The 25,503-nt window shown below is 37.5% G+C and overlaps 1 protein-coding gene across 1 annotated transcript in view; it reads right to left on the bottom strand.

Annotated features, from left to right (window-relative positions):
• MPDZ (multiple PDZ domain crumbs cell polarity complex component) overlaps window positions 1–25,503 on the bottom strand; it is a gene marked incomplete at its 5' end in the record, with an annotated part of 130,133 nt that overhangs the window by 23,616 nt on the left and 81,014 nt on the right. The window contains 9 exons of the mRNA XM_079706709.1: window positions 4,968–5,048; window positions 7,180–7,270; window positions 7,462–7,553; window positions 8,669–8,865; window positions 10,645–10,807; window positions 13,093–13,164; window positions 13,900–13,998; window positions 18,499–18,609; window positions 21,837–22,014. Of these exons, the coding sequence (XP_079562835.1) occupies window positions 4,968–5,048; window positions 7,180–7,270; window positions 7,462–7,553; window positions 8,669–8,865; window positions 10,645–10,807; window positions 13,093–13,164; window positions 13,900–13,998; window positions 18,499–18,609; window positions 21,837–22,014 (1,084 nt within the window). The remainder of the gene's footprint in view (window positions 1–4,967; window positions 5,049–7,179; window positions 7,271–7,461; window positions 7,554–8,668; window positions 8,866–10,644; window positions 10,808–13,092; window positions 13,165–13,899; window positions 13,999–18,498; window positions 18,610–21,836; window positions 22,015–25,503) is intronic.

Raw genomic sequence — 25,503 nt, 5'->3', positions numbered from 1 at the left:
CATCGATTAAAAACACAATAAATGAAATGAAAAATACTCTAGATGGGATCAATAGCAGAATAACTGAGGCAGAAGAACGGATAAGTGAGGTGGAAGATAAAATAGTGGAAATAACTGATGCAGAGCAAAACAAAGAAAAAAGAATGAAAAGAATAGAGGACAGTCTCAGAGACCTCTGGGACAACATTAAACGCACCAACATTCGAATTATAGGGGTTCCAGAAGAAGAAGAGAAAAAGAAAGGGACTGAGAAAATGTTTGAAGAGATTATAGTTGAAAACTTCCCTAATATGGGAAAGGAAATAGTTAATCAAGTCCAGGAGGCACAGAGAGTCCCATACAGAATAAATCCAAGGAGAAATACGCCAAGACACATATTAATCAAACTGTCAAAAATTAAACACAAAGAAATCATATTAAAAGCAGCAAGGGAAAAACAACAAATAACACACAAGGGAATCCCCATCAGGTTAACAGCTGATCTCTCAGCAGAAACTCTACAAGCCAGAAGGGAGTGGCAGGACATAATTAAAGTGATGAAGGAGAGAAACCTGCAACCAAGATTACTCTACCCAGCAAGGATCTCATTCAGATTTGATGGAGAAATTAAAACCTTTACAGACAAGCAAAAGCTGAGAGAGTTCAGCACCACCAAACCAGCTTTACAACAAATGCTAAAGGAACTTCTCTAGGCAAGAAACACAACAGAAGGAATATACCTACAATAACGAACCCAAAGCAATTAAGGAAATGGGAATAGGAACATACATATCAATAATTACCTTAAATGTAAATGGACTAAATGCTCCCACCAAAAGACACAGAGTGGCTGAATGGATACAAAAACAAGACCCATATATATGCTGTCTACAAGAGACCCACTTCAGACCTACAGACACATACAGATTGAAAGTAAGGGGATGGAAAAAGATATTCCATGCAAATGGAAATCAAAAGAAAGCTGGAGTAGCAATTCTTATATCAGACAAAATAGAGTTTAAAATAAAGACTATTAGAAGAGACAAAGAAGGACACTACATAACAATAAAGGGATCGATCCAAGAAGAAGATATAACAATTGTAAATATTTATGCACCCAACATAGGAGCACCTCAATACATAAGGCAAATACTAACAGCCATAAAAGGGGAAATCGACAGTAACACAATCATAGTAGGGGACTTTAACACCCCACTTTCACCAATGGACAGATCATCCAAAATGAAAATAAATAAGGAAACACAAGCTTTAAATGATACATTAAACAAGATGGACTTAGTTGATATTTATAGGACATTCCATCCAAAAACAACAGAATACACATTTTTCTCAAGTGCTCATGGAACATTCTCCAGGATAGATCATATCTTGGGTCACAAATCAAGCCTTGGTAAATTTAAGAAAATTGAAATTGTATCAAGTATCTTCTCCGACCACAATGCTATGAGACTAGACATCAATTACAGGAAAAGATCTGTAAAAAATACAAACACATGGAGGCTAAACAATACACTACTCAATAACGAAGTGATCACTAAAGAAATCAAAGAGGAAATTAAAAAATACCTAGAAACAAATGACAATGGAGACACGACGACCCAAAACCTATGGGACGCAGCAAAAGCAGTTCTAAGGGGGAAGTTTATAGCAATACAATCCCACCTTAAGAAACAGGAAACATTTCGAGTAAACAACCTGACCCTGCACCTAAAGCAATTAGAGAAAGAAGAACAAAAAACCCCCAAAGTTAGCAGAAGGAAAGAAATCATAAAGATCAGATCAGAAATAAATGAAAAAGAAATGAAGGAAACGATAGCAAAGATCAACCAAACTAAAAGCTGGTTCTTTGAGAAGATAAACAAAATTGACAAACCATTAGCCAGACTCATCAAGAAAAGAAGGGAGAAGACTCAAATCAATAGAATTAGAAATGAAAAAGGAGAAGTAACAACTGACACTGCAGAAATACAAAAGATCATGAGAGATTACTATAAGCAACTCTATGCCAATAAAATGGACAACCTGGAAGAAATGGACAAATTCTTAGAAATGCACAACCTACCAAGACTGACTCAGGAAGAAATAGAAAATATGAATAGACCAATCACAAGCACTGAAATTGAAACTGTGATTAAAAATCTTCCATCAAACAAAAGCCCAGGACCAGATGGCTTCACAGGCGAATTCTATCAAACATTTAGAGAAGAGCTAACACCCATCCTTCTCAAACTCTTCCAAACAATATCAGAGGAAGGAACACTCCCAAACTCATTCTACGAGGCCACCATCACCTTGATACCAAAACCAGGCAAGGATGTAACAAAGAAAGAAAACTACAGGCCAATATCACTGATGAACATAGATGCAAAAATCCTCAACAAAATACTAGCAAACAGAATGCAACAGCACATTAAAAGGATCATACACCATGATCAAGTGGGGTTTATTCCAGGAATGCAAGGATTCTTCAATATACGCAAATCAATCAATGTGATACACCATATTAACAAGTTGAAGGAGAAAAACCATATGATCATCTCAATAGATGCAGAGAAAGCTTTCGACAAAATTCAACACCCATTTATGATAAAAACCCTCCAGAAAGTAGGCATAGAGGGAACTTTCCTCAACATAATAAAGGCCATATATGACAAACCCACAGCCAACATTGTCCTCAATGGTGAAAAACTGAAACCATTTCCACTAAGATCAGGAACAAGACAAGGCTGCCCACTCTCACCACTCTTATTCAACATAGTTTTGGAAGTTTTAGCCACAGCAATCAGAGAAGAAAAGGAAATAAAAGGAATCCAAATTGGAAAAGAAGAAGCAAAGCTGTCATTGTTTGCAGATGACATGATACTATACATAGAGAATCCTAAAGATGCTACCGAAAAACTACTAGAGCTAATCAATGAATTTGGTAAAGTAGCAGGATACAAAATTAATGTACAGAAATCTCTGGCATTCCTGTACACTAATGATGAAAAATCTGAAAATGAAATCAAGAAAACACTCCCATTTACCATTGCAACAAAAAGAATAAAATATCTAGGAATAAACCTACCTAAGGAGACAAAAGACCTGTATGCAGAAAATTATAAGACACTGATGAAAGAAATTAAAGATGATACAAATAGATGGAGAGATATACCATGCTCCTGGATTGGAAGAATCAATATTGTGAAAATGACTCTACTACCCAAAGCAATCTACAGATTCAATGCAATCCCTATCAAACTACCACTGGCATTTTTCACAGAAGTAGAACAAAAAATTTCAAAATTTGTTTGGGAAAACAAAAGACCCCGAATAGCCAAAGCAATCTTGAGAACGAAAAATGGAGCTGGAGGAATCAGGCTCCCTGACTTCAGACTATACTACAAAGCTACATTAATTAAGACAGTGTGGTACTGGCATAAAAACAGAAAGAGAGACCAGTGGATCAGGATAGAAAGCCCAGAGATAAACCCATGCACATATGGCCAACTTATCTTTGATAAAGGAGGCAGGAATGTACAGTGGAGAAAGGACAGCCTCTTCAATAAGTGGTGCTGGGAAAACTGGACAGGGACATGTACAAGTATGAGACTAGATCATTCCCTAACACCATACACAAAAATAAGCTCAAAATGGATTAAAGGCCTAAATGTAAGGCCAGAAACTATCAAACTCTTAGAGGAAAACATAGGTAGAACACTCTATGACATAAATCACAGCAAGATCCTTTTGGACCCACCTCCTAGAGAAATGGAACTAAAAACAAAGATAAACAAATGGGACCTAATGAAACTTCAAAGCTTTTGCACAGCAAAGGAAACCATAAACAAGACCAAAAGACAACCCTCAGAATGGGAGAAAATATTTGCAAATGAAGCAACTGACAAAGGATTAATCTCCAAAATTTATAAACAGCTCATGCAGCTCAATAGCAAAAAAACAAACAACCCAATCCAAAAATGGGCAGAAGACTTAAATAGGCATTTCTCCAAAGAAGATATACAGACTGCCAACAAACACATGAAAGAATGCTCAACATCATTAATCATTAGAGAAATGCAAATCAAAACTACAATGAGATATCATCTCACACCAGTCAGAATGGCCATCATCAAGAAATCTAGAAACAATAAATGCTGGAGAGGGTGTGGAGGAAAGGGAACACTCTTGCACTGCTGGTGGGAATGTGAATTGGTACAGCCACTATGGAGAACAGTATGGAGGTTCCTTAAAAAACTAAAAATAGAACTACCATATGACCCAGCAATCCCACTACTAGGCATATACCCTGAGAAAACCATAATTCAAAAAGAGACATGTACCAAAATGTTCATTGCAGCTCTATTCACAATAGCCCGGAGCTGGAAACAACCTAAGTGTCCATCATCGGATGAATGGATACAGAAGATGTGGCACATATATACAATGGAATATTACTCAGCCATAAAAAGGAACGAAACTGAGCTATTTGTAATGAGGTGGATAGACCTAGAGTCTGTCATACAGAGTGAAGTAAGTCAGAAAGAGAAAGACAAATACCGTATGCTAACACATATATATGGAATTTAAAAAAAAAAAAATGTCATGAAGAACCTATGGGTAAAACGGGAATAAAGACACAGACCTACTTGAGAATGGACTTGAGGATATGGGGAGGGGGAAGGGTAAGCTGTGACAAAGCGAAAGAGAGGCATGGACATATATACACTACCAAACGTAAGGTAGATAGATAGTGGGAAGCAGCCGCAGAGCACAGGGAGATCAGCTCTGTGCTTTGTGACCGCCTGGAGGGGTGGGATGGGGAGGGTGGGAGGGAGGGAGATGCATGAGGGAGGGGATGTGGGAACAGATGTATATGTATGACTGATTCACTTTGTTATAAAGCAGAAACTAAAAAAAAAAAAAAAAAAAACAACACCAGTGTCAAGGAAGTCACATCATTTCACTCCAATTCAAAGCAGATTTACCTTGGGAAGCTCCAGATGTTGCACGTTTGGAAATGAACTGAGGTCCACAGCTCCATCGGAAGTAGTAACAGTCGGTTCAGCCTGACAGAGGGAAAGAAATGACAAAATAGGCAACTGAGTGTTATGTAGTTTTGTTTAAATACAGGGGCTACTTAAAATTATTTCATATGCTGTAATTCCTTATTACTATTTTATTATTTCATGACATTTATGAACATTATATTCTCTTTAAAATACGAATGAGGTGTGATTAGACAGCAATTATTTTGGAGCACAAAGACATAAGGTGCTCCTCCAGACTGCCTGGGTTCACTCCACAGTGCTATCTAGCAACAACCCAGCTCCAAACGGTGCAAGCACTGAAACACAGAACACCAGCAGAGGCACCATTCACTATGCTTTACTGTGCTAGTCATCAAGTGTATTTAGGAGCTATTAAATGTTTTACCTGAAAATTACTAAAATCCATTTTCTTAAGGGACATATTTGGTACAGTTCAAATGAAAATAAATTTTTCTCCTTTATAATCTTGAAAAACCACTTGACTCAGTTCATCATTATGATCAGTGAGTTAGTTCACCAGCATGAGACAATGATTTCTTCATCTTATGTACAGAAAAACCCAATGTATAGATATTAATTTAGGGAAGAGCATTTCCATTTCTATGCCTGTTCCCAATGATAGTTATCATAGTTCCTCTAATTTTAAGCTTTTCTCTCTCTCCTATCTCCTTTTACTCATTCTAAGCATGTATCCAATGCATCTCCTAATCAAAACAAAACTCCCACCAAAAACTCAATTTTTTGTCACCCTCTAGCCACTGCCTCATCTTTCCTAATTTCTTATCCATCATTTGCTTTCTCAAAATCACTAATAATCTCCTAACTGGGAAATCCAAAGAACTCTATTCACCTTCTCACTTGAGCTCCCTGCAGTATTCAAGGCTATGGAATATACCCTTTCTCAATGGGGCTCTCCTCAGCTGCTGTGCAACATGCCCACCTGATTCTTCTTCATCTCTGACCTCTCTTTGCCAGCCTTCCTCCTTACTGTTGATATTACACATTTCTGACCTGGGCCCTCTTCTTCTCTAAATGTTCTCCACAGGCCAGAGCCTCAGCTCCCATGGCTCCCAAGTCGACATCTATGGGGATTCATCTCTAAACTCTACACCAGACGTCTCCATGGACACTCCTACCAGGCTTTCCAACAGGCACTTCATTCCTAAGTTGCCTCAGAGAAAATGTTCTCTACTTTTTTTTTTTTTTTTTTTAACAAATATCTGCTTCTCTTTTTTATTTTAGTGAAAGTTAGCCATCTATCAAGTCACTAAGTCAGGTATCTGGAAGCCCCATACCTCTTGTCTGTATCATTCACCAGTTTATTCTCAGCCCAAAACACAGAACCTATTACAAGGCAGATACTCAACAAATATTTGTTGGATAAACAGATTCTCAACCAGTCGTTTTTCCTCACTGAGTATATTTAGTTACGGATGAAATAACGTCAATTTGGGTCCTAAATATCTGACATAACCACTTCTTCCTCTCTCTCTCTCTTTTTTTTCTGCATTCGTTCAGGCCCTCATTATCTATCCCCTGAACTACTCCAATAATGTTCCTACTCCCTTTAACTTAACTTCTCTGCCCTGCAACCTGTGATTTTTCTCTGCACCATTTCCAGAGAAGTTTTTAAAAATATAATTTTCATTCTTTGAATTTGCAAAGACATGGCCTCAAAGACAAAGTCTGCACCATGATCCCCATGATCCGACCCTACCCATTCCCTGCCTCCCACTGTTAGTTAACACTCTGCAGTTATCAATTCTCTTCATTTGTCAGAGCCTCTAAGCCAGTCCTCAATCCATGTGCTCTGCCTGCAATGTTTATGGCCCCCAAGTCATCTACTTCCAATATACACTTCATGTGTAACCTCCCCTATGAAGTCTTACTCTCGCTTTCCCTCCAGAGGTAAAATTGTCAGCTCCTTTTTACCTTCATTATTCCCTTTGCAGACTCTACTAGTAGCCTTCATGTAAGCGGTGTGCTTATTGACATGAGTGTTTCTTATAGTAGGGTATAAACATCTTGGGTGCCAAGGCTATGACTTACTTATCTTTTACATCCCTGCAAGAGTTCTATAATTGTTAGCTGAATTAATAAGTGGTGTATCAAGCAAATCTTCCCAGAAAAACAAGCATAAGCTACATACCTCCTTATTTTGAAGATTCTCTGAGGTAGCAGGCAAAGGTTCCACTGTATGCCCAGGACATACGGCCATCTGACTCACTGCATCTTTACTTCTAAAGGAAAAAAGCACTGACCTATCATATCATAAGCATTCATATGATTTTCATTCTTTAGCTTGAAGACTCAGATTATTAGAGAAAATTCTGGGACCTGGAACTACAACACTCACACATTTATTTATGTTTTATTTTCATTCAAAAGAATTCAGAATTGAAAGGTAAATAAACCAGAAAAAAATGCTCACCTGATAAAAATTATTTTTACTTTAGAAGGGGCACATTTGATGATTGATGAAGCATTCTGATGACTTCTTCCATATAAAATTTGACCATTGATCTATGAGAAATAAATATCATTAATTGAACCTAGAATTTTAATTTCATAAATTTTGATCATCCTATCTAATGAAAAGCACATTTGTTTCTCCCTTTAAAATATTATATATATTTTTCTTCCTAGAACATGAACCTGACTTAGATGGTGAGAAAAGAAAAGCTCGTGTTTAAAGCCAACATTAAAATAACATGCATGTAGTCTGATCTCCATGGACTAAAGAGGCACCACTTGGACTGACTATAGGACAGTACTCAGGCAGGCGACAAGCTTCTAGAGTGCTTTGTACCAAGCAAGGGCTCTGTGGAAGCACCTGTGACCCGCACAGATCATCCTGGGAAGGCCCTGACTGTCATGGCTCCTAATTAATCTCAAAACTCAAGGCCTGGGAATAGGCCACTGGGAGAAGCAGTGCCAGGGGATTCAGGGTTTAGGCAGCAGAATGTGCTTAAGTAGCACAGTACCTAATGGAAACTGCCAATCATCCTGTCATTTAGCCCCTGCTGACTGAGCCTTCCTAGCCAACAGGGAAACACATGAGGCACGGTTCAAGCAGTGTAAAGACACATGGATCCCAGCCTACAGGAGGCGAGGGTGAACAAATCAAGCAAACGCAATTCTAATACTGTAAAGTATGGTCCACAAGTTTATTCTGCTTGGCGGGCTGAATTACTGTGTTTGTTATTTAGCCTCTAATCTAACCCCGCCACACCCCACCCCCATCACGTCTACCATTAGGGATTCAACTTCTAGAAGGTTCAGTGGATCAGTCTCATTACCAGGGCATGATTGGCCATTTGGTTTTTTCAAAAGCTCCTAATAAAAATGCAGCACACAAAAAAATGTTTTTGAAGTGTGATCTTTATTACTGTCTTGGGGCAAAAATTGTTTCTGGTGCTATACAGTCACACAACCTTTTAATGGAAGTTAATGGGAACATGGGCTGTAGTTAGTAGAGATTTGGTCTAGAGCCAAATTTGCTGCAATGTATCTATTTTATTAGAGAAGCGGTAGTTTCCTCAGTCACCATATGAGACCCGGGTGGATTTTCTGGAAACTGATGGTTCCATTGCACCAATTCAGCAGGAGTAAATTCAGTGCTTTCCACAAGAACTTACCTCTAGAAGCTCATCTGCAATCTGCAATCGACCATCTTTCCCAGCTGCTCCATTTGGATCAATCCCCACTATAAAAACACTCATCCTGGACCGGTCTTTGTTCCCAGCAAGACTCAGACCCAAACCACTACGACCCTTCTCCAGTTCAATCATATGTAGCTCGCCTGTTAGGGTTCCATAACGCTCTCTGATATTTTCTACACACAACAAGAACAAAAAACCCACAGATAGTAAGAGCTAATTCACAGCCAAACGCTTTACTATGGAAGGTTACTTAGAATGGCATCATAAGGGCATTATTTGTACCAAAATGTAGCCCTTGGCAGTTAAGAAAACACTAAATAGACTGGTGGCCTGGGCGTCAAGACTGGTTTCCTGGAGCAACCAAACTTTGAGGAATTTCTCTGCATCCAGGGTGCTGAGTACAGTGTCTAATTAATCAGTTCACCTGGGGTGATCAGGCCCAAAGAAGTGATCCATATTAACAAACTCTCAAAAGACTGTGATTAAAACAGAAAGTTTCTTTATCATTTGCAGAGAACAGAACATCCAGAGGACTTGTCTTTACTGGTCAGTGGAAGCTTTTCTCCCACAGGAAAATCTACATGGCATGTCACATCTTGTTGGATGGTGCTCGGTACAAAGATCCAGAGTAAAGGGGATGGGTTTTCTTATTGCACAGAGCCATCAGGCCACACACACTGATGTACCTGCTGTCATTAAATGAGACCTTTCATACCTCACATCCCACATGTTCAAGAGGTAGAGTTTATTCTTTAATCTGAGATGGCAAGGCCACAGGTAGGTGCCCCAGGCCCAGATGAACAACCAGCCAGTGGCCAACACTAATCACCAGGCACGTGAGTGAGCCATCTTGGAGGTCCAGCCCAGCTGAGCCCAGTCAACCACAGCACCTTGACAGATTAATAATAACTTGTTTTCTTAAGCCATTAAGTTTTGGGGTGGTTGTGACATGGCAATATATGAACATTCCATTTGATGTTTTCCTCAGAGTACATTCTGGACACCTGATGGATTAGCAAAACATTCTAATTTCATTAGAAATACACTGAGAAAACTGCAAACTTTACAAATCATTTCTTAGAAAATGTTACTATTTGGCTAATGTCATGCATTCTACATTGATTCTTAACTGCATCAATTTCATAAATTGCCATTTCCTGATTCCTTCTTGAATCTAGCAGCATTAATTTTGTACTCTGTACTTCCTAAAAGCATACACCATAGCATTCTTAAAAGAAATAATTACATTTTTAAATGAAACTTTTTAAAGCACTGACACATAACTTTGAGCTTAATGTTTAATATTTCCCTGTAAAATGGCTTATTTCCTTAGGAAACGGAGACACACCCATGATCCTAATAACAGCTGCCTTCGAATGCTTCCTATGCATCATTATGGCTCCTCAAACATTATCTAATTCACTGTTAGCAACAGGGAGTGTAGGAACTGAATTTTAAAAAGGGGGATATCACCAGGCTGAAACTTAGAGGCAGTTAAACAACTTCCCAAATGTCCCAAGTTTTTATCTCAACAATTATACTATGTTACCATCTTAGTACAGAAAATACCTAAAATCAAGGCTGTTCTACCAGCAACAAATAGATTTTACAGCGAGGAATCTGAGGCCTAGAGGGGGGTGACAACTTGCTCGAGACCAAGAGATGGCTCATCCAGTACAGCTTCTGAGAGAGTGCGCTGTCCTTTTAAACTCTCATAGAAATGGCAAAGTGGGCTTGAACAGGGATGCAGATTTAAAAAAAGGAAGAACATGATTTCATGCCTCAGGAATGTGTGTATTCAAGTATAACGAACAGCAGTTTTTTCCACACAAAATTGCAGCATGTATAACCGAAGGTGAAATGTACTTATTCATCCAGGACATAAGCCTTGAGAAACCCAGAGCTACTTTAATACCTCTTATAAGTCAGTGCATTTCAAAAAGACAACTTACTCCAGCTGTAACCAAACTCATCCTCTTTGTCCACATCTGCTGAGATTTCACTTGCCGATGACTGTGCATGATCCTCGCTCATTTCTGCAAATGCTGGAGGAGGGGGCGGAGGCACACTGCACAGTGGAGCCTTTTCTGGCTCGGATTCTGACTGACTGGGAGCCTGTGGGAACAAGAAGAATGCAGTGGGTATGCAGTCTAAGGAAGGAAGACTCAACGAAAAGAAATAAGTCTGCAATGTCAAAAAAAAAAAAAAAAGAGTAGCTTTAAAATATCTCACATATTAAATAATGGGAAAATATACATATATAAAAAATGGTAGAAAGGATTCAGGTAAAGTTTAAATACACTAAACAAAATAGTATGTTCAGAGCACAATCCATTAAATGGTTATATGGTATTTTAAGGTGAAGAATTAAAGGCTTAAATAACTTAAGATGAAAAGTTGTACAAACTTGCTTTTTTGGAAAAAATATTCTCATTTGAAAGTTATCTGGGCAAGATTTTGGGGGTCTAGAAAAGGCTTCCAAGAAACTAGAAAAAAAATAATGAAGTTAATCATATAATCAAGCAAAGCAGTTCAAAGCTTGTTAGTGAGAATATATATAAAGAATTTTTTATTTCTACCCGAATCCTCTCTCAAAATGACTTGTAACAAATTCATGAAAATGAGCATTGCACATGCAGGGTTCATCTACCAGGGAGACAGTTTGTTAGCAAAGAGCACACAAATTCAGATCTCAGGGGTGTTGGTTTTAAGGGGCAAAACCACCGGCCCCTTACCAGCATAGCCCTAAAGGAAAATGGGAAAACAGGGTTGAATACTTCATACAAACCCAAAGTTTGGCTGGTATATTTGCTGTCACTTAGGGCTACAAGTCTTATTTCAAAAAAAAAAAAAGGACTTGGTATCATCAGGTTTTTTCTTTAATTGAAACACAGTTGATCAAATTTTTATATTATAGATTATCAAGCAGAATATTAGAGCTAGAAAGGCCCTTAAGTCATTTTATTCATTTATTCGTTTTGCAGATTAATAACCCAAGGCTGTGAGATGTGAAAGATTTTGTTCAGAATCACCCAGTGAAACTAGACTTCTTTTTGCTCAATTCTTAACCTAATCCAATGCACTTTCCATTATATCATGTTGTCCTCTCCAATTTCTACAGTAAGACAGAGAGTACCTAACTCAAGGGTCAGAGATACCCAGCTAAAGTTCCAACATTGAGGTCAGGCTGTCCCTGATGCCTTGAACATACATTTTTCTTTCCTTCTTTGTTTTACCTTTTTTTTTTTCTATATAAAAATCCCTCTGATATACCTTATTTTGTTTTATATGTATATATCTGGAAAAAGATTGTGACTAAGAAATATTTCTTAGAGAACACACTAAATGACAGGCATGTACAAATACTTAAGAATAATTAGTGGCAAGAATCAAAATATACCTAAAAATGAAACTATAGGGCACTGAATGTGATCTTTCTTTGATGATTCAGAAAACACTTCGGATGCTAAGCTACCCCAAAAATGATCCTGGCAAACATGAATTACTATTCTTCCGGCAAAGCACAGGTGAGCTGATTGATAGACACTTAGGGAAAACAGATTTTCAAGTCACAGAATCTGCTGCATTAAAATGTTTGGTTTACATACCATTGGCCAAACAGACAAAAATTACTCATGGAAACAGAATCCTTGTTATCCTCCCAAGTGCTGTGCCATAAAACTCTCAAATTAGCAATATACAAATAAATATAAACAAACAAATAAAAAACTTCATTTGATCCAATGGAGGTTCATTAAACATATTAGGGTAGGAAGGAACATGTAATTTAGAATTTTTCTGGTTAAAAGTTTTTTAAAAATTTACCTTTCTAACAATGGAAAATGTGAGAAATTATGAATTAATAAGCCCATTTCATTTTTAAAAAGTGGAACAAAATCTAATATAAACTTGCCATAATTTTAATAAATTTATGGATGCATATTTTATAGATCCTGCTCTCTGCGTAACTTTTCTGAGCTGTTATTTTCCTTAAAAACAAACAAACAAACAAAACCTGCTTGTCTAAAAACTATTCAGGATCTTACTTAGGCAGAACATTTTCGTACTGTGAGTGGACTCAAATGGTACCCTAACATAACTGATTAATCATAAAGCCAATACAAGCCTACATTTACTAAAGGGGCAATTAGGTGTTCCATTTTATTATCCCTGATACTCTCATTCTTACTGAGATCATGTAATTTAGCTTGCTGTTGACACTTCTTAAAATTTACCAGTAAAAATACAACTCGTTAACAAAGACCATTTAGCCTTCATTGGCAAAAATGCAAAGTGTAATTGAAATCACTCCATGCCACGTATGCACACAAGTATAACGTACACACACAGCATACTGTAACACAGCCACTTACTTGTGAAAATTTTACACTAAGACAAACCTTAAATGGTGTGGGAGCAAAAGGGTTAGTTGGGGAACAACGGAAGAGAACTCTACTTGAATTCTGTAATGCCTACAGTAACAGAAAACATATTTCTTCAGATATAGCATCTTTGGTTATCCATATTACAATAACATGAAAAATCCAATGAATATTCATAAAATGCTTCCTGAAAAAAATTAACAGCTTTCTTCCTTTCACGATCAAATTATAGTATACAAGTTCTTGTAAGTTTTTGTTTCAATTTTGGATTTATAATTTCATCAGAATATGAGAATATCCAAGTATAGATTTACAAATGTTGAAACAGTTCCATGTTTCCTCGTAAGGCATTTACACGGACATACTTTATGAATATTCAACAAAATCCTGCATATAAACAATTATGTATGGAGTGATTAACTAACTGAAGAGCTTTTAGGACTACCTTGTGTAAGTCTGAGAAGGATTTAAACCAATACAAGGTTTTTAAAGAAATTATGTGTGAAAGTAGCTCATACATTTGGCAACTAACAAAATTTATGTATCTGAAAATTCAACTCACACCAAAATATAGGAAAGGCATTGGACTCACGATTCTCCCTCACTCTTCAGAAGGGCCATGTAATTTCAGCTATAAAAATGAATAGGTTCTGGCAAGAAAATGTGCTTAAGAAAGGATTTGCATGCCCACTCCAAACACACAGTTTTTTGTTTTTTTAATCCTTGCCCAAATTTAGTAAACACTGAACTAGGACAAAGGCACAGTAGCAACAAAGAACAAAACATTGGCAAAAGGCAATGGCAAGACAACGGTCATTATCCAACCTTGTCAGCGTTGAACTGTAGAGAATCAGCAAATGGGTTAGTGCTGCTGAACTTGTACTTAGGGTAAAGGTTGTGCGGCAAGGAAGGCAAAGGGGATTTCTAAAAGGAAACATAAGAGGCGCTGAGCGCAAAAGAAATGTACTTAAAACAACTCATTTATAAGGACAAAGCAATTGCTGATTTAAATAACTGTGCGACACTAGATCCTGTCAGATCTCATAATTAATAACACCATCTTATCAAACAGCATAGAACTCAGGGTTTACCTCTAGTAACCTGAATCCACACTCAAATCTAAATCTGGCCACAAAACACACAGGAATCAAGTCGGTCAAACTGATCCCAAATTTCTTTTGTTTTCACTGAGTGTCTTCACTATCACCGACTGAGAAGCACATATATTTCACCCACTTATACTGACACATGTTCCATGCATATCAATAAACATGCTTCAAAATTGAAACCATAAAAGGTTTTCATTTACACTTAAAAGCAAATTATGCTTTTTTGGTAAAACAAAGAAAAAAGAGTCTATCTGTTGCAGAGTGCAAATTAAACATCTGTCTGCTAGTCCATTGGTAACCTTCAGTGTTCTGTTATCTTGTTTCCCAGTAAGGAAACTTTTCATACCTTGACTAGATATTAAGTTTGCTTCAATCAACAGTATTCTTTAATTTAAAAAATGAAATCAAAAATTTTTAAAGAAATGACCTGCTGTACAGTGGTGTTCTCTATTTCTGCCCACTTTTTGTGGAGCTAGGAACATATATATATATATATATAAATTTCCTATAAAAGTTCCCATATTACTGGGGAATTTATGAGGCTTTGGGTAATTTTTGAAGTCCTGCCTTACTGTGTTCACACAGGTTTTGTGGCTCGCCTGTGATACGCTCTGAGCTTGGACTACTGGAGCTGAATATACGTATTACAGGCAGGATGACTGACAGAAAGAATGTAGCATTTTCATAGTAAAAAAAAGGGAAAAAAAAGAAAAGTAATTTCCTTAGCACAATAAATTCTTCTCTTTTTTCACACTGCTATCTTTTTCTTTTATTGACTATATCTTTCAGGGGAAATTGCAGACGTTTAAAATTCATTTTGGCTCTAACTAAATGTTTGTGTTACTTCTCTCTATAAAAAAGCCCTACTGGCAAGCATCAAGAGTAGGGAGAGGTTGTCATGTGACACCACCCTGTATGAGAGAACACTCTACAAAGACTATCCTCACCCAATACGCCTGCACTAAAGCTTATGCCACATCACCCTTTCAATCTGCTCTTCTTGCAATGTTTTTCCTACAGAAGGAAGATGGGTAAAAGAAATGGGCACACTGACATTTCTGCTCATCTCAACTTTCTCTCTGCTTTTCAATTTAAAATGTCAAACTCCTGCTTTACAAAAGAGAAGATCACAAATGCCAAAAAACATGACCATTTATTAAGGTGGAAGAAATGACTAGGCAGAGATTAAAAACACATCCTAGGCAAAGTAACTCAATGCTATGGAAAGTAGATTATTTCTAATCCTCATACATGGAACTGTCAGGTCTTACATTTCCTTTATAATTCTGTAGAACAATATAAATCAAAATAATATTGGGAAGAAATGGAATATTTTAAAAAAGCTCTGGTTTTTTTGTTTGGCTTTGCTTTTTGTTATTTCAGCTTGCAGCTCTTAAGGATTAGAATTTGGCCCTGATAGGAGAGTATAAAAGTACAGGATGAGCACAGCAAATGAAACAGTAGATCACTCTATCATTAGGGAAGGATTTATAGAAACAGACTATATCTCTTATTAAAAAATCAGTGATGAAACTTGTGTTTATAGTTCCAAGGGCTGATGAAAACAGAAACATTATTAACTAAGAAGAAGCACAGGGAAGGCAAAATCATCCTCTGGCCCATATTAGTGGTACCCACCCTTTAATGCGACAATGTGGTCAGACTGAGTTTGAAGTGTCATACTGGTGGAATTATCAGGGCTAGTTCTGGGAAGTTCTAATTCTTGAACAGTTTAAGAGCCAAAGAGACTGACTGGCTTTTCAGTCTATGTACAAGTTTTTCTTGAAGCTTTATTATATCCAAAAATAAAACGTTTCCCATCAAGAGACTCTTATGTATGTGTAATGTTTTTCCTTTAGATTCCTGGAGACATCATTATTTTCATAGGGAAGTAAATCATTAAAAACAAAGTAGATCTCATCTTAAATGCAAAATTAATTCTAATTTCCCAAAGCAAAATATGTATGTAGAGGAGGAAAAATAACTTTCCTCTACCTGTCGTAGATTCTTGACTGGACCTCTGTAACGAAAAACAAATTAACGAGAGAAAAGCACGTATATTGAGTTAATGTAAGTTTTGCATGACATGGGGCCTTCATAAGGAAATGAAGACCAGAAGAAATGGTTAAGTCTGAGTGTTTTTATAGGAGGTCTTATGAAGAGCAGAAAGTTACAGAAAATATGAAAGGACAAAACAGCACGAGCTAAGTGTAGTTAACTGGGGGAAACTTAGCAAGGCCTGTTCATTCTGATTCCTCCCAGGATTCCTCCTCTGGAGATAAGGATGCTCCTTTCCTTAAGACCTCTCAGGAGAGTCTTATGACCTGCTTCAGCAGAGAAGGGGGAAGTCAGAGTCTTTCCAGCACCTGCCTTTTCTCAAATAACTTCAGTTTAAATATTCAATATGCCAAGGTGTCGTATTTCAGGGTACCATATCCTAAACCCTGTCATGTATCATTTGACTACACATGTCATTCTAAGCAAGATTTATTCTGGAATAATTGCTATAAATCAGGCTTCATTATACCTCAGATAATAAAATAGGAATATTTTCCAGGTGCATGAGAAAAATATCATCCTAGTGCATTAAAAATGTGACTGGCATTGAAAGAAATGTTTGTAGTTTTTTCAAAAGTAATCTGAGAATCCTATTCAGCAGTTTATAGTATTGTCCCAAATGATACAAAAGTTGGAAATTAAAAATAAAAAAGGAATAAAACCCACCCACACACAAAAAATAGCTTTAACTTAATTTAAACAGCCATTTACCAACATTATCATACTGTGTCTATGTTTAACACAACAAATGGAAACAAATGTAGAAAGATCTGTAGTTATTTAAACAAACTGAACAGCATCCGAAAAGAATGCAGGATGATACAGCCCCACCATTTGGCAGATTTTCTCATCTGAATGGATAATTATCACCTAACAATCAACAACTGAATGATTAAAAACTGCAGATGTGAAGATAACTGCTTACATTAAGAACTACTATTTCATTTCTTACAGTGAACTCAGACCAGAGCTACACCTGTCTTGACAACAAAAGGAAAAACCAACAGGATAAATCTGGTCACTTTGTTTCCTAAGGCACAGAATATTGACAAGTTCCTTTTACTGATCTCATCTAAAAACCTGTTCATTTGAGCATTGCTATCTTAAATTTTTAATTTTAAGAATTAAAATTAAATGTATTATACATAAAGTTACATATTTTAAGTTTTAGATGATTCTTTTCACTTCCCTCACATGTGTTAACATTTTCTTTCTAAATACAACAAACCCTAAAAGCTAATAAGGAGGTATTTCAAAGAGATTCAGTATGACAGGGGTTCTTAAATCCAGAAGTGGAAATTCTCTATGAGCCTCAGGACATCTAGGAAACTCGGGAAATGCTATGCAAACTTTGCAGTAAATGTGAAGAACTTTCTAAGGGGTATGTGGCCCCAAAATATTTAAGAGCTGCTGCACAGGAAAATATTATTTTTTTCACCAAGGCATAAGAAGAAATAGAAAAAAAGTTTTAAACTCTTGGCATAATTTTCATCTTCATAATTTTCAACACATCGAATACACAAAGCTTCACTTACTATCTTCATAAACAGCATTCACTGAATGTGCTTAGAATTTCTAAAACATTTTTTAAAGCCATTTCACCTGTGACGACTGATGGTAAAATGCATTAGTAGGTCTCTGTCCACCAGGGGCTATACAGTAAAGAGAGCTATACAGTCAGTAATGATGGCTGGGAAACAGCAGGTATGAATGAAATCACTAGATATAAACATACAGCTTAAACAAAATCCATCATGTGGAAAGTTAATGTTCACTGGGATAGACAAATACCTTAAAGATCATGCACAGGAAATCATGAGATTGCATAAACTGGAAATTCTGTCCAGAGAATAAATTTATAAAGAAAATGAAATCTCTCTGGCTTCTAAGGGACTTGACTAGACGTCACAGACTATCAACCTGAATGACTCCACCACATCCCTCTTAACAACTTAAATATTTTATGACTAGAGTGAACACTAATAATTATCCATCTAGATGCCTATGAGCCACCAATGAATCCTACTTGTGTGCTTTTAACAGGCTTCAAGTGTCTGTTAAACATGGTAGAAGGGATTTCCAGGACAACTTAATGGGAAAAAAAAAAGCAAAAAAAAAAGCAAAATAAACTTCTAAAAAGTCTCCTGAGATTTCAAGACTCGATCTCGGGTCCTAGAAACAACTTGGCCCTGGATACATTAGATTCCAAGTTGAATACTGTTTGGATATGCCTACCTTGCCCTTTGTGTTTGCTTACCCTTGGTCTGTTTATAATGCTCTGTACCATAAAGACTACAGGGTTGCCTGCTTTCCGAATGGCTTCCACAGCTTGTTCATGGCTTGCATCTCTGAGGTCCATGCCATCCACCTGCAATGGAAGGCCTCAGCTTAACATTTCAAGAAGCTACAGAACAACAGAACAATTTGTCGATCTGGAGTTTTGAGGATCCTGGGTGAGTCTCCTAAAAAATCTGTTTCAGATTCAAAAATAATCGAGAGTACTTATGAGGCTCCAGAACTTTTCATTTGTCCAGCAGACTTGTGGTCCCTTGTTTTGGACACAGATTTCTGTCTCCAATAATCAACTGAAATAATAATCAATTAGAATGAAGGCTCTGCTTCTGCTTCCTTTACATTGCCCAGTTGTTCCTTTAAATTAATAAATCAGCATCATTAAAGAAATAATATAAGGGAACTGCCTAGCAGCACTGTTTTCATCATGAAAGTCACTGTACAAATTTTCTTCCAATTCATTACAGAGTGGTATGGGAAGTGGGTGTGTGAGGCTTTGTGTATTTCTCTCTGTACAGGGAAGCTTGAAGTTAAAAACAAAATTCTGATGTTCAGAAAAATCAGGTTATGGTAAGGTTAGTTTGGCAAAAGAATCTTTGCAGTAGACGTGGTAGGAGCTGGAAGCCAAGAAATTGTGCTTATCTGTTAGTAATTCTTATACAAATAGCTTGAAAGTGAAAGTTATTTTGTAACTTTTTATTGACCACGGCTTGCCTGGGTGATGATCAGCTCAGCTTATGCACTATATGAATAGGAAGGAAAATAGTTTGAAAGGCCAAATGCTAATCCTGCCAGAAAACTATAGGACACTGGTATAATTTTATCATTTCCAATTACCAGAGAATGGTATATACAACAAAATAGAAAAATCAGAGTAGACATAATTCTGAAAAAGAAAATTATTAGATCTCTGCATAGAACATTATCACCTTTAAAAGAATTATATACTATATTTAATTAAAAACTTCCCTCATGTTGATACTTAGATGAAATAACAACATCTCTTTCAGTTCATATTAAAAATGGCTTCTAGGGCTTCCCTGGTGGCGCAGTGGTTGAGAGCCCGCCTGCCGATGCAGGGGACATGGGTTCGTGCCCCAGTCCGGGAGGATCCCACATGCCGCAGAGCGGCTGGGCCCGTGAGCCATGGCCTCTGAGCCTGCGCGTCCGGAGCCTGTGCTCCGCAATGGGAGAGGCCACAGCAGTGAGAGGCCCGCGTACCACAAAAAAAAAAAAAAAACAAACAAACAACAACAAAAAAATGGCTTCTAACTTTTTGTAAAATAAAATATTTATGTTTACTATATATTCCATTAGTGGGAAAATTTAACAGGACATTAAATATCTTTGCTCAAGTCCAAAGAACTCTATACTTAGAATGGAATACTTCCCAGGTCTCTACTTTACATACATTTTCAGAAACTCTTAGCAGAGACATGTTCTAGAATCCCCAGGATTACAGAGGCCTAAGGCTCCTTATTTACAGAAAAAAGCCCTTGCATGTAACAACATTCAACAAACTGTTGCTTAGCAGTATTTTACCACACACAAAAATCCTTTCTCTTCAATTTGAAAGGGATGTTTTAACTCTCTTAATACACTGAAACAAACATTTTGGTGCAAACTATGATTAATCTTTTCTTGAAATAATTTATAAACATTTCTTACTTTTTTCTACTTAGGTCAAAGGTATTCAATAGTGAAGTACCTATAAAATAAACTGCCTTGTAATAATCTTAAATTAGAAATTTTATGTAGTACTATAACTAAAAAAGAATCCTTTAATAGGGGGTTAAGGTATCATCTAATGAAAAGCAAAGATGCAGGAAGAGAGAAAAAAAAGCCCATCATTCTTCCTTATAAATGGTCAGAAGAAAAAAAACCAAAACACCAGACATGGCCTTTGCTTTCTCTCAAGTCTTAATCTTTTTCCTTCTTCAACTCTCAGAGACAATCAATAAAGGAATAAATAGATCAATGCCCAAAATGTTCATTTCAAAGTTGTGACTGATATTATTAACCTTCTTCTACACAATTAAGGCATTTTAGTGTCTAAGTTATATGGATTTAGAAAATGAGAGACAATCACTTGTACAAAGTAAAAATAATGGTTGTTATAATAACAAAGTGATCAGTTTCTATTTGGAAGTTGTCTCTTTTAGTCTTCTCTCTAAATCCTGACAACTCAGCAAACCTGGGTCAGCTACCCCTTCCTCTAACCTTAACTAAAACTATACTTATGCTGATCAAATAATTCATCACACTGTTCTGAAGTGACTTGATCACCTGTCAAGTCTGTCCCACTTGACAGGCAGGCACAGTGTTTTATTTACTGTGGGATGCCCAGAGTCTATTACAGCACCTGGAATGCAACAGCTTCTCCAGGAATATTTGTTGAGTAAATGATGAGTGACTCGTGCGAGAAGAGTTAATTTAAAATATTAAACTTAGCTTTGAATTAAGGGATTAGGTACAGTTTGACCAAACGCTTCTCTCTCACACATAACGAAGTACTCATACATGCATACACACGTGTGTACGTACCAACTCACATGCGTGCGCGCACGCGTGCGCGCGCACACACACACACACACACACACACACACACACACACACACACACACACACACAGCCCTTAGTGATGAATGGGGAATGGGCACAGCACTGAGATGGAGGAAAAGCCACGCTTGGATTGGCCGGGGTGGTGGGGGAGACATTTATATAAAAGGCAATCAGGATCTTAGCATAAAAACTTTACTAAAAAGACACTTTAAAAAATCTCATCCAACAACATTTAAGTATTTCTAGAAATAAAATCTTTAATAAAATATTTAAATAAAATTTAATATTTAATTTTTAAATTTTTAAAATTTAAAATTTAATATTTAAATAAAATATTTAAGGGATTAATTATGACGTACACATTCTGTGTGTGTACGTATACTTTTAAACGATTCAATGATTTCCCCAAGAAATTTGCTTTGTTCTTTAAACCGAACTTAATTATTTTATCTTAGTGCCAATGTTTTTTGTTTTGTTTTGTTTTGTTTTGTTTTTTTGTGCCAATGTTTTTTTAAACAGTTGATTATACCCCCAAACACCCATCTCTACATCGAGATATATAATCTGTCATCATATACTGAAGAGAAAAATTATGGACGAAAACTAACAAATAAGAAAGAAATGCTTTAACAGCAAACACATTTTACTCTAATGTTGGGTCAGTGTAAAGATGATGACTCCCTTGGTAAAAAGGATGGCCCAGGTGAATAATTTTAGCACAGAAAGCTCACTGGAAGGTACCTCTACTATTCTATCTCCAGGTTTCAAGGTTCCATTTTTGCCAGCTGGACTATCTTCAAGAACATGTTTGATGAAAATGCCCCTCATCACTTCACCGTTGCTTAGACGACTCCCCATCCCTCGTCCACCAACAATGCTGATGCCCAAGGATTTGCTTGGTTCTCGCCAAAGTTCAACCCTATAAAAAATAAATTAAATTTTAAACTCTCATAAGGAAGTATAGGGGCAAAGCCTCATAATATTGGGTTTGGCAATGATTTCTTGGCTATGACACCAAAGGCACAGGCAACAAATGCAAAAACAGACAAATCGGACTTCAATAAAAGTAAAAGCTTTTGTTCATCAAAAAGTACTATCAAAAGAGTAAAATGGCAACCCACAAAATAGGAAAAATATTTTCAAACCACATATCTAATAAGGGATGAACATCCAGAATATCTAGAAAATCCCTAAAACTCAACAACAAAAGAAAACAAACAGATCAAAAATTGGGCAAAGGACTTGACTAGATATTTCTCTAGGGATGATACACAAATGTCCCATAAGCACATGAAAAGATGCTCAACATCACTAACATTAGGTAAATCAAAACTACTATGAAGTACCACCTCACACTCAGTAGGATGGCTACTATCAACAACAAAAAAAAAGAAACCCAGAAAATAAGCGTTGGCAGGGAAAAATTGTAGAAATTATGGAAAAATTAGAACGCTTGTACACTGTTGGTAGTGATGTGAAATGTTGCAGTTCCTATGGAAAAAAGTATGGAAGTTCCACAAAAAATTAAAAACAGAATTACCATATGATCTGGCAATTCCATTCCTGGGTATATACCCAAAAGAATTCAAAGCAAGGTCTTGAAAACATACGTGTACAGCCATGTTCATAGAAATATTACTCACAACAGGTGGAAGCAACCCAAGTGTCCATGGACAGATGAATGAATAAACAAAACAGTATATAAATACAAAGTAACATTATTCAGCCTTATAAAGGAAGGAAATTCTGACACATGCTAGGACATAGATCAACTTTGAGAACATTATGCTAAATGAAATAAGCTAGCTAAGTGAAATAAAGGACAAATCCTATATGATTCCACTTATATGATGTACCTAGAGTAGTTAAATCCATAGAGACATAAAATAGAAAGGTAGTTGCTAGAAGATGCATGGGGTGGGGGATGGAGTTACTATTTAATGGATACAGAGTTTCAATTTTGCAAGACGAAGAAAGTTCCGGAGAGGGATGGTGGTGATGGTTACAGAGCAATGTGAACACACTTAATGCCGCTGACCTAACACACTAAAAAATGATTCAGAAATGATAATAGTAAACACATTTTTTAATTCAAAGGAATAAAATGTTACATATGTTAATTTTTGCAAATATTATTTGCTCAATTTATTAAGGTTTTACCAGTAGTAAAACAAGATCATTTTAAATACTCTTCCAATTATGTGTTTTATAGGGTCTGATAAATACTGATGTATTTCTGAAGCTTATTTATTACAGGTTAATATTGGACTCATACTCCAGGCTGGGGCGCCGATGAATGTAAAAGGACCATTTTCCAGAAGCTCTAATACTGCAGACATCAAAAAATTCAGCTACCCTCAAACAGATGGTACCTTCTAAGCTTAGCAACCCAATCAAGAGAGAGAACATTTCTGCATGCACTGTGTCAGAAGCCTACCTCTGTAGAAGTCTGTCTTGCCAACACAGACCTAGAAACTAACAGTCAGCGCAAGAAGAGCAGTTCTTGTTAGCAGCGCTAACAAGATCCTCCGTGACCTGATCCCATCACCACCTTCTAAATGCATCCCTCACAGCTCTCCACTTTCCTCCCTCCAACCCAGCTACAACATCATCTTGCTGTCCCCTAGGTTCATCAGACATGCTCTCCGACCTTGGGGCCATGGCGCTTGCTTCTGCCTGTGTCCTGAATGTACTTCCTCTACCCACATAATAACCACACGAACTCTTATCTGATAATTGCAAATAGCTGTCAGAGCTATGGATGAGTTGAAAACACATGTCTTTTGAAAAGGCAGAATATAAGAATAAGGTGATTTGCAGCGAGGTGTTTGGCCAAGATGAAGGAGCAGCTCAGGTGACTGGAAGTAAACAGAGATACTGAGTAGAAAGCTCTGAGACAGGTAATGAGACTGTGCCGTGTGCTCCCAGCTGCAGGAAGGGAGTCAGCTGACACTGGACATCAGATAAATAAAGAAAGCACGGTCCAGCATGCCCTCAAACTTGACATTTGAGGTGCTCCCAGAAGAAACGTAAGGATAGAGGTAGGTAGGACTCCTGTGCAATGAGGGAGGTCACAGTAAGAAAAGACTGGGATAAAAGAGTACTACAGGGGCTTCCCTGGTGGCGCAGTGGTTGAGAGTCTGCCTGCCGATGCAGGGGACGCGGGTTCGTGCCCCAGTCCGGGAAGATCCCACATGCCGCGGAGCGGCTGGGCCCGTGAGCCATGGCCGCTGGGCCTGTGCGTCCGGGGCCTGTGCGTCCGGAGCCTGTGCTCCACAGCGGGAGAGGCCATGGCAGTGAGAGGCCCGCGTACCGCAAAAAAAGAAGAAAAAAGAGTACTACAGGTGGAGTGAGAGGGCAGGCAACTGGTCACATGAAGGTAGATGATGAAACCCACATTTTCTTTGGTCAGCACTTTTTTCTTTATTAGAAATCTAAGATCCTAGAGATCTATTGTTTAGTCTAAAAGGATCTCACCATGGTTCTTGATCTTAACAAATCTGTGAGAATAGCTTAAACTAGTTAAAATCCTATTCATCATTTTCTTTCATTCTAGGAATTCTGGGAAAGAAAAGAACCAACTTCTTCCATTTCCTAAGATAAAATGGCAAAGTACTAAAGTCAGCAGAGTTAGCCATTGTGTTTAATATTTAAGGATCCAAAATACATAGATGGGGCTTCCTCGCTCTTCTTTTAAAAATGTAAAAAAAATAAAATAAAAGAAAGAATGAAAGAAAATGTCTCCTAGGGCTCTTTGTGGTTGGTGTAAACTAGAGAGTGGCTCTTATGGTTCCCTGAATATGAAAAAGAGCAGCAGCAGCAAACACTTATTAAGGGCTTATCACGTGCTCAGCGTTGTTCTCTAAGTGAGTTCCATACACTTTGATTTAATTCTCAAATCACTCCTATGAGGTGGATACTCTTGTCAGCCCCAGTTTACAAAGGGAAGAGGCACAGAGAGGTTAAACAGCCTTTGGGTACCAGCGCCTTGTGCTTCCTCAGGATGTGGCACAGACAGCAAAGCGGTTTCAGATCCACTCCTTAGAGGAAAGGCTGTAACTCCTCAAAACATCAGAGCAGATAACCAAAGACAGAGCTGCCAAAAGGACCCCAGCACTGAGGAACCAGACTCAGGATTCACAGAGCAGAACATGGTAAACATTCCGTGGAAAGAAAAAAAAAGAGACCTATAAAAGAAAAATTTTACAGAACATGTGCAGAGCTGGTTTTACAGAAAAATGGCAGCCTTTCTGGAGAGCACAGGTTTAAAATAGAGTGAAATTCAGAAAAGCAAAGGTAAAACAGAGCTCTGAGGCCAGGCTGCTTGAACTTAGAACCAAGAGCTCCTGGGCTCAAGTCCTACCCTTCTGCTCCTTAACAACTGTGTGACCCTCTGCAACTTCTTTAG

Source organism: Hyperoodon ampullatus, assembly GCF_949752795.1.
Source record: "Hyperoodon ampullatus genome assembly, chromosome: 6".
Taxonomy (NCBI): Eukaryota; Metazoa; Chordata; class Mammalia; order Artiodactyla; family Ziphiidae; genus Hyperoodon; species Hyperoodon ampullatus.
The sequence above is the reverse complement of the archived record's forward strand: the minus strand, read 5'-3'. Positions and strand labels throughout refer to the sequence as shown.